This window comes from Lipophrys pholis (genome assembly GCF_963383615.2).
Source record: "Lipophrys pholis genome assembly, chromosome: 8".
NCBI classification, from domain to species: domain Eukaryota; kingdom Metazoa; phylum Chordata; class Actinopteri; order Blenniiformes; family Blenniidae; genus Lipophrys; species Lipophrys pholis.
The window spans coordinates 28,286,802-28,296,881 of record NC_137630.1 but is presented as its reverse complement, the minus strand read 5'-3'; the positions used below and the strand labels follow the sequence as shown (position 1 = coordinate 28,296,881).

The 10,080-nt window shown below is 42.3% G+C and overlaps 1 protein-coding gene across 1 annotated transcript; it reads right to left on the bottom strand.

Moving 5' to 3' along the window:
- Positions 1-2,192: 2,192 nt before the first annotated feature.
- Positions 2,193-9,965, bottom strand: gnat2 (guanine nucleotide binding protein (G protein), alpha transducing activity polypeptide 2). The gene is made up of 9 exons (XM_080469088.1): positions 9,279-9,965; positions 6,417-6,459; positions 5,894-6,035; positions 5,623-5,780; positions 5,407-5,535; positions 5,199-5,328; positions 4,945-5,098; positions 4,428-4,639; positions 2,193-3,328 (listed from the first exon to the last, which is right to left on the bottom strand). The coding sequence occupies exons 1-8, from the start codon at positions 9,382-9,384 to the stop codon at positions 4,449-4,451; spliced, it is 1,053 nt and encodes a 350-aa protein (XP_080325214.1). The 5' UTR covers positions 9,385-9,965; the 3' UTR covers positions 2,193-3,328; positions 4,428-4,448.
- Positions 9,966-10,080: the final 115 nt, after the last annotated feature.

Genomic DNA, 10,080 nt, shown 5'->3' with positions numbered 1-10,080 from the left:
AATAGTCTGAGCCGCTAATGACGCCCACATGTTCATCTGCAGCATCTGAAAACTAGAAGTAGCCTCAAAAGCCCGCTACAGGATATTTATTTTATTGCTGTTGCATGATTTGGACACTTGGTGGCAGTGGTTGAGTTAGGTTGCATAATGTTAGAGGGCAAAGGTCACAGGAAGAGAAGCAACTCAACTGCAAGAGGACTGCCTGGTGTGTTGGGTCTATGTGGGTTCACTCCATGCTCCAGCTGTGCAGTAAAGACAACGACTAGACACTGGAACACCGGGAAATGGTGAGTTTGAAAAAAATAAAGTAAAAATGGATCGGTTACTGATGTTTTTTGGGACATTTTACTGTATTTCGCATCAATGAAACTGGCTTCGTGTTGCGATTGCAGTAATTTTCTGGTATTAATTTTTCAAATTTGGAAAAATAAGAACTTTTTCAATGCATAAACAACAGAGAAAAACATCACGGTTTATATGTAAAAGTTATTATGGCATTATTTTACTGGTCCGGCCCACTGAAGATGATATTGGGCTGAATGTGACCCCTAAACTAAAATGAGTTTGCCACCCTCAGGTTAAGAAGTGACTCTAAACTGCATTATTATGAACTGGTGACCAGTCCAGGGTTGGGTCCAGCCCCACAACCACTAATCGCATAACGCTATATAGAAGATTAGAAGATGGATGGATGCTGTTAAGATATTATTATCATCATTATTATTTAAGGTGTGGACAGTAACCAGAAACAACACATGATTTAAAAAGTAACTAAATAGATCACATGGTGATTTGACTGGTACTAGAGGCTAGAGAAGCGTAATTGGAGGTTTGCAGGTTCGAATCCCACAGCGAATAGTTCACCACTGCATCAACACATGGAAGCGCCTAGAAATAGGATGGGTAAATGTGGAAAAAGGAATTCCTCCAAAGGGATAAAAAAGGTTTGATTAGATTTAGTTTTCAAACAAGTACAAGTACCTGAAATTACTACATTAGTACTACTACACATGTGCGTATATGTAATGCATCACTTCCAGCTCTGTGACTTTTTCACTCACATGGTGGAAATCTTCTGCTTTTTTTTTTTTTTTTTTTGCCACTTAGATTATTATTTGGCTTTTTTAAATGTACATAGAACAAAAACGGGAACATTACTTGGGTATAAACATTACAATTGGACATACTTATTATTCCTTCCACTAGTTCCAGTCTTGTATTCAGTCCATTTTTTTTCCATTTGCTGTCCATTTGTCTTTCTTGTTGTCATAGTTTTTCCATTGTAAAGATTTCATCAGTAATCTTCATCCATTGGTCCTTTGTGGGTGGGTCAGGCTTCCCCCCAGTTCCCTGTAATAGCTTTTCTTACATGCCACTAGTAGTATTTTAAAGAAGTATCTATCATTTCCCATTACATTCTTTTCGGTGAAATTGCACGAACACACTACATTGCAGCACAATGGAATCTTAGAATTTAGTATTTCTTGCAGCTTTTTGGATATCATCTCTCGTAACACCGTTATTTTCGGACAATTTCAAAAGATCGGTGAATGATCCACATCAGCTTCTCCACATTCCCTCCAACATTTGTGCTGTCGATTGAACTGTTTGCTCTTTGGCGTAATAGACAAACGTGCCAGATTTTTCCAGAACTCCCTCCATTTGGTGAACCAGTGGTTGTTTGGTGTGTCTTACACACGTTAAGCCAGTCATCTTCTGTACTTTTCAGGTTAAACTCCTTCTCCCAATCCTCTTTTTTATAATTCAAATGATGAGCTCTTTAAGTGTTCCAAGTCGTGAGACTTGCTGGCTCTGAGAAATCCACAAACGTCTTCCTCATAGGCGTCCTGTATTTTTCTGCTGCTGCTTAACTCAGCTTTATAGCCAGGAGGCCTCAGCTGTGCACTTCCCAACATGCCTGTGTGAAGGTATTTAGTGCTGCTCGAATCCTAATGTGCAGGTAGAGCTCAGGACCTAGTGTGTGAAATGTGCTGCGTTTGCCCCGGAGGAGGAAAAATCCTGAGAGCAGCATGCAGTGTTTCATGAAACTGAAATGAAGCTCCAGAGCAGCTCCACTCCACTCCTTCACTCGCTCGGCTCTTTCGTCCTCGCCTGCCGTCTTGTGAATCTGTCCCCGCGCAATCTCACAGTAAATCTCCACTTGCAGATTAATTACCGCCTTAATTTGTTTTGCCCTCTCAGTAGGTTTATTGTTAATGAACTTCCATATGCTGCCATTTCCCCTCCGACGAGAACAGGGAACTTACATAACCGCAGCATTGTCTGCAACATGTACCAGCCTGAGGCAGCAGCGTTGACTGGCCCGCTGCTCTAATTTGATTCACTGTACATTGTGCAGTGTAAGACGGTGTAATTCTGCAGCACACACACACACACACACACACACACACACACACACACACACACACACACACACACACACACACACACACACACACACACACACACACACACACACACAAAGTGAAGTTAATGCATCTTTATTTCATGCCGCTACATTTCATAAGAAAGGACAAACTCAGTAGATTTTCATTCCATTTCATAATAAAGCATCAACCGTCTAGTGTTCCCTTTCTCATACATTTCCAGATATTTTTTTTTATCTTTCAAAATATAATGGATTATCTACTCTTATGTACAAATTTTCTCTACCATGTTTGACGTCCATCACATTAAAATGTTAGGTGAAGTGAATACATTAACACTATTTAGATTAGATACATGTACAATTTGGGTTGTAATCTGGATACACTGCAAGCACTGGGAATATCTGCGATATTTGCTCAGCAACTTTTTACAGTTTAAATATCAAGACCACAGAGACTACTGTACTCAAAAAAACAAAAACAAGGTTGAGATGTTGCTATTCAAAACAATATTCCCTCCCCCCCAGATTTATGTTTAAAATTTGTTTTACTGAACTTGGCTTTAATAGTAAATATAACTCACAACACAGCAGTCAACAGAAAGCAATGAGGATAGGAAGAGCAACTATTCTTTACTTCATATCTCCAAACCGGCAGCTGAGACAAATACTGTACTTTAGAAAAACTGAAGAATCCTGTAGGAAGCGGTACGACGTCCACGATGTTGATGCGGTGATTCGATGGTTGTTTCAACCCGGCTGGAAGTGCACTGTGTCGCAGGTGATGTTCAGTCGGAGGTGGAGAGGTGCTGGGCGCAGTCAAGGACCAGGACTTGGCATGGAAGCGATGGCATAAAACACACTCTGCGGATCCTCGGCGCTCCGTCAGTACACTTCTTACTTAATGCCAATGTGTGAAGGGTTAAGGTAGGAAAGGAAGTCCTGCAAGGTGGAGAAAATCACAAACACATCAAACGTGCTGAAAATAACACCCAGAAATCACATGTAAAGCTGACTTTGTGATTTTTGTGGGGCTTTGACTGGTTTGAGTGCCCTGAAGCTCCAGAAATGTCTCTCACAAATCGTCTTTTTCACTATACTGTCACGTTTTAGTAGATTTTACATGAAAAGAGTGAAACTGTATTTTTGGATTAAAATGATTTTAACTCCTCTGACATCTTCCTACCTTAAGTTTTATTTCTTCCTCCCCTTTTTCAGACATGATAGGTGTGTTCCATGCATGAATGTATATAAGTATTTAAGTCAAGATATAAATTTGTAATTTGAATTTGAATTAAAAAAAATATATATATATTTCTTTTTGTATTTTCTGTATTAATATTTAATATTGATTAATACTAATAATACAAAACAAAAAAAAAAATTAAGAATAGTATCTCTGCATTAATATTTCTGGAATTCTGGTAAAAAAAAACAACAACCTACAAATCACTTTAAAGCAGAGCCATCTCTCCTCTGATTGGTTCATAAACGAGCAGACATACCATATTGCGACACAGACTCAAAACTGAACAGTAAATGGCCACGATGCTCAGTGATCCAAACTGGATCCACTGAAAGGAATCATCAGCATAGAAACACATAAAGGCTTCAGAAATCCTGTGTTCTGAGGAGCTACAGGCTTTTAACCACATTAGATTGGACAGACAGACTGGTCCAGGAAGGATTTCACTTTTTCTTTTTCTTTTTCATATTTCATGTTGTTTCTAACAGACTTGACATTTCAAGTTTTCCTTATTTGTAAATATTTCAGAATATCTGAAATCTCAACCGATTTTCTCCTCTTAAGCGGCTTCTGTCACTGTAATCTCCTTCTTCTGCAGTCCCAAGTGTGCGGTTTGAGTTGGTGTCCTCTCAAGTTATGGCCAGATGTTGTTGCTTGGCAACGCCGCGCCGGCCAGATACGATTTGCCGTGCTCGGGTTAAATTGAATTGTCGGGGGTCTGCCTCATCTGGACCCTATTACAGTGGACTAACACAGTCCCTGGGAGTGCTGCTGTGCTCTGCGGTCACCACGCACCTCTTTTCACTCTGGAGCTGCTCAGAAAAGACCGCAGTCTTTAAGGTTTTCTTTGATGATGATGTCTGTCACGGCGTTGAACACAATCTCGACGTTCTTTGTGTCTGTGGCACAGGTCAAGTGGGAGTAGATTTCTTTCACGCCCTTCTTCATGTTCAGCTCCAGGAACTGCGCCTTGATGTAGTTGCTGGCGTCATCGTATGTGTTGGGGCCTTAAAACGAGAAAAAGTCAGGAGTGTGAAGGAAGGGGCGAGACGCTTTTGCTTCGCACAAACCAGAGTAATCCATAAAGTCATTCTTTTTGGGTGATCTATTGGCCAAGTTTATTAAACTACTACTACTACTTTAAGGATACCAGTCTTACTAGACTCGATTAGGTTCATTCTACCTTTAGAGCTTTTCCACCATGCTACAACGAGATCTTTTGTCATTGCTCCAACGAACTTGTCATTACTGACAATGTCCAGCAGTCGAAACTCCTGAAGCAATAAAATATTCGATTACGACTCATTCCTACCATCGTAGTCGGGGAAGCAGATGCTCAGATGGACTTTCTTGATCTTGTCTTCAAAGAGATCCTTCTTGTTGAGGAAAAGCACGATGGAGGTCAGTGCAAAGAACCTGTGGTTGCAGATGCTGTTGAATAGATGGAGGGACTCGTGCATGCGGTTCTGGAAAAGGTCAGAGAGGAGCGCCGCGGGGTTACTCGCAGTTGGGCTTTGTTTTGAGGTTAATGTGTCGCCATCGTATCGCCACAGGGCTCCGACTCACCACTTCGTCGTCCTCTACGAGCACCATGTCGTAAGCACTAAGGGCTCCGCAGAAGATGATGCAGGTCACGCCCTCGAAACAATGGATCCACTTCTTTCTCTCTGACCGCTGGCCGCCCACGTCGAACATCCTGTTCATGGATAAAGGGTCAGAGTTTGGGTTCTCCTCGCGGCTGCAGGCCTTCAGCCGGGCCCAACCCGTCACTCACCTGAAGTGCAACTCTTGGCAGGAGAACTGTTCTTCGATGATACCAGTCGTTTTGACTCGAGATCGCAGCACGTCCTGTTCAGTCGGGAGGTACTCCGGCTTGCAGATTCGTTCCATTTCGTTGAGGTAGCTGGTGACCACAGAACAAAAGGGTTATGGCCGTCAGACGTCACATGTGACCGGCTGCAATCGGCTCCAGTCGAAGACGAGAACTCACTATCCGGCAGAGTCGTTGAGCTGAAACTCAGCAGCTCTTTCGAAGGCGGCCTGTACGCCGGTGTCATTCCACAGCTTCTTGATGACGTCAGACAGCTCAGCCGGCATCGTGCCTTCTTCAATGGAGTCTGACAAGTTCTGCAGCTTCTGTGAGTCCTCCTGTGGTTTCATGCACACACACAAAAAAACAAAAACGTCAGCGGTGACAACAGCAACAGAAGACAACAGGTCAATCATGTCTGAGATTCATCTCTTCATGTGAAATCTGAGACCTGTGAAGATGGTGCACCAAAATCAATTCCCAGCATCTCCATGCCTCTGATGATAGCCAGAGCAGACTGCAGGATGTTGCCGTAGATGATCGCTCTGAACTCCAGTTGTTCCTCTTTTGTGTAACCTCCTTGATGCAGAATCCTGCAGAGGACAGCGGGGAGGGTTTTAGTTCAGGAGCTGCTTTCACTCTCACATTAATCCTTTATTCAGCTGAGCAGGAGGAAGTTTTCTATTTTGTAAATGAATGAGAGCGAGATCAAAGTTGTGACTGTGAAGAGCTCAGTGGGTTTTCCAGTAGTGAGAGGTCACAGTGCCCCCCTGTGGAGTGTTTGACCTTGGCGCATGCTGACGGATTGGTAATTGGCTGATCGCCCTGTTGACCTTTTGTAAGGAGTTTCACTGGGAATTTACAGACACACGCAGGAGATTTGTCCAATTGACTAATGCCTGACTAATCACATTTCTAAAATAAATAAATGAATATTTGCACAAAACCTTCATGATATCATTGATCATACTCACTTCATCTGTTTGACAATAGTGCTTTTCCCTGACTCACCAGCGCCTGTAAAAGAAAAAAACACACATCTTAGGATTAACATTGTGTGTGTTTCTCGCGGCTCCCATTTCAAAAAAGCAGTCTGGACAGATCAAGAAGGAAAAACACTCTTTGACTCAAAAGCTTCAGATGACTTCCTCCATCTCAAAGAATGAAATGACACCGAGAGAGCAACACTAAACTCATCTGAACTGCACAACAAGCATAGAGCCATCTGACAATGGATGAGTGACACGTAGAGCTGAACGTTCATGTGAACAGAGGTTTGTTAGTCAATATTGATCTGCAATGAGTGTTGATGAAGTATAAGGTCAAGCCTAAATCCAGGATTGTGAATAGCAAGAGAGAGAGGGCAGATGTTTAGTGTCTATTTCTGTTTCAGCTGGTAATCATAAACTTCTCTGGTTTCATGCGAAGCCTTGTGATGTTTTTAATGGGGGACATTGAATTAGCCAAAGGCTCTAAGAAAAAAGAAAAAAAAACATGAGAAACACTTGGGATGTTTTTCTTGCTGGCCTATAAACACATTTAATTGGGTCTTGGAATGTTTTAGGGTTTTAATGTTTTTTTTAGGGTTTTTTTCTACATTGTGGACTTCATGAAATAATAGATATCAACTGAATCCTGCAGAAGGAGACGAAAAAACATTTTTAAATGACGAAAACAGGTTTTTGTATGCGGGGAACGTGACATCTGCTCATACGTTGGGTGTCGGTGCCAGGAGTGTGCCGGCTGGGGGGGGCACTGCCGGCTAACTCGGGCCAGAAGGAGTTTATTGCGTCACCGAGCATTGAAGGCAGATCGTCCGACTCTCTCTGGAGCCTCACGAAGCTCCGTCTTTAGACTTACCGCTGAGCCTCTTCCAACCCTCTCGGGCAGATAGTAGAGCTGCTGGTTTTCCCCCCCGCTCCAAGTCATTCGTAAGTCAATAACAAGCTTGTTTTGCTGGTTTGTGGTGAGGCAACGAAGGTGAAACAGAGATGACAGTGAGCCCCAGTGATCTCATAAGGAGCGCCTTTATCCTTTCTGCGAGTCATTCTTTCACCTCATGTGCGTTTGCAGATGTGCCTTTGGGCCTGGCAGCGTCACAAAGTTTGGCCTGTAAAGGGAAACTTTATGTGGATGTTTGTCCTCTGGACAATACTGATGACTCTTTATGAGTCATGAGGAGGAACGCTCTAATCTATAAGGACAGGACGTTTAGATATTAATCAACTTACATTAAAACGTACATGGCTTTCTCTAGACAGAAACACAAGGAAGCGTATTTCTGTCCTCATGAGACCTGGTTTACTGAAGCCAAAGCCGTTCCATTTATGCATCTTTACTGCTCTTGATAATTGTCATAATTCTGAAGTCTCAAGTTGTGTTATTAGGATATCTGCAAGGTCACCCGTGTTTATCTGACCTCTTAAGAAGCAGTTTCCTCCTTAAGTTGAGAGAAAAACTCAAATTTCTTTGGGGTGCCTGTACTCAATTTAGCCGCTTCTTCGGCCATTTCTGAGCTCAAAATATGGCTCTCATCTCGGCTTGTCTGATCCAGGTGCAGGAGTGTGCAGGAGGAGAAGCTCCTCAAGTCTCCACATTCTGCCCTGGACATAGATTACAATGATTGTGTCATAACATTAAAGAATTGGAAAAAAAAAAAAGAAAAACTGAATTATCCCAGTTTTGCAATGAAGTAATTCCACATCACACACTTGGCGCGATTGAACCATTGGCCTTGTGAAAACTTTGAAGCTACTAAAAACACATATTAAACATTATGTGTGCGCTGAGGGTCAACAAAGGACTCACCGAGTTGAGCTGCACTAAACCAGTTAGTTAATCGGATTGACATATCGCTGCAGGGCTGTGATTCATTTAGACCAAAGGCTGTGATCTTTTAAGCACCAACGTCCTTCCATCACTGCCGAAATGTCACTCTGATTTTCAAGGGAGCAGTAAAGAATATTTTACCATTAATTCGTTTGTATAGTAAAAAATAAAAAAAACAACTTTCAAATTGATGTTTTGTTTGCAGATTATTTTAAATGGATTCAGTAAAAGATCAACTTAAACCTGTGCAAAGTGTTTTGTGTGCATACTTAGTCAAATAAGTCATCTTAAATGTTTTATATTATTTTATTTATTTTTTTACTGATGCAGCCAAATAATAAAAGTATTTTGAGCTTCATGGCTTTTTAACATTGTTTAATTATTCCTGCTTCTGTCCAAAACTAAGAAATTCTGCTCACATCTGTCTAACAAGCGACCGTGTGGTTTTATCCAGAAAGATACTCTGTCGACTGTAAATCCACTGAACATCCTGTACCTCACCTCACCTCTCAGTGAGCAGTAAACAGATCACTGCAGACTTATCTCATGTGGCTCATATCCAAGATTTAATGAATTTACAGAAAACAAGTGAATAAACCTGCGCCGGGTCTCTGTTTTTCACATGTCGATTACAAATGTTCTTGTTTCTCCACATGAGGAAGAAGTCACACAAATTTTCAGTTTTGCGTTTTTATGTTTTTTTTTTTACCACTTTTGTTTATATTTGAGGAAATGGTAAACCAGGCGATACTTGTTCTCTGAAGACAGTTTAAGCCTGTGGTTCTTAACAACACCTGCTGACTGCAGACTCCCTGCAGGACCCCCGAGCCAAGACCTTAAGTCTCGGTTCAGTCAGAAGTGAAAAGCGAAAAAGTTCATTTGAACTATTTCCATATCATAACGAGTCCGTCTGAAGTTTTTGCATCACCTGTGGAGATGGTGCAGGTAAAGAACAAACAAACACACGATCACCTTGACGCAATGAGAATCTGGATGAAGCCACTTACCAAGCAGTAATAGCTTGACGGTTTTTGAGTCCTTATCAGCATCCTCCTGGAGTTGCTTTTCTAGCTCCTTGGACTTTTTGTCCTCAGCACTGGCTCCTGCACCCATGCTTTCTTCCTCCAATGCCTCAAGATCCTCGATGAAAGAAATTTTGACGGTTCTGAGAGAGCAGCTGCTAAGAATCTGGGTGCAGCACTAATCGTGCTGAAAGGATTTCCAAGCGGAAGGGGATTGGAAAGGAGGCGCTTGAGCTGTGCTGGCCTTGTTTGATGAGATGGGTCATCCGAAGGATCAGAGCAATTCACTCGTACTGAGCAGATCTGAGAGATCCTGCCTTTAATTCCTTGTGCTTAAATCCTGATCCTGAGGAGGTGCCTCTTCCTGATTGGCCAGCCAATCCAATTAGTCTAATGAGGGCAATAGTGAATGATGGAGAGGTAAGGAGAAAATAAACACTCACACACTTGGACACAGGGAAAGGCCTTCATGTCATTGGTTCATCCATCATCTGGACTTAGTTTTCCTTCATGGATGTGATGGGACAGTGGGTGCTGTGCTCGCCCGTGTACTTATAAAACCTGAGGAATCGTCCTCTGTGCATCCACACAGCAATCAGCGCTAGTGTGGCAGCCATTTTTAAAACTTCCTAAGAGTCCAAGTGGTATCAACCCTTGAGGTAAATGTGTGGCTCTGCCTTGCAGAGTGCAGGCCATGCTCCTCCCCATCCAGGCAGTAATTCCTGCCTGATGGACTCTTGACTTCAGTGTCAGTCACATGGACAAAGCAGGGAGAGAGGCATTAAGG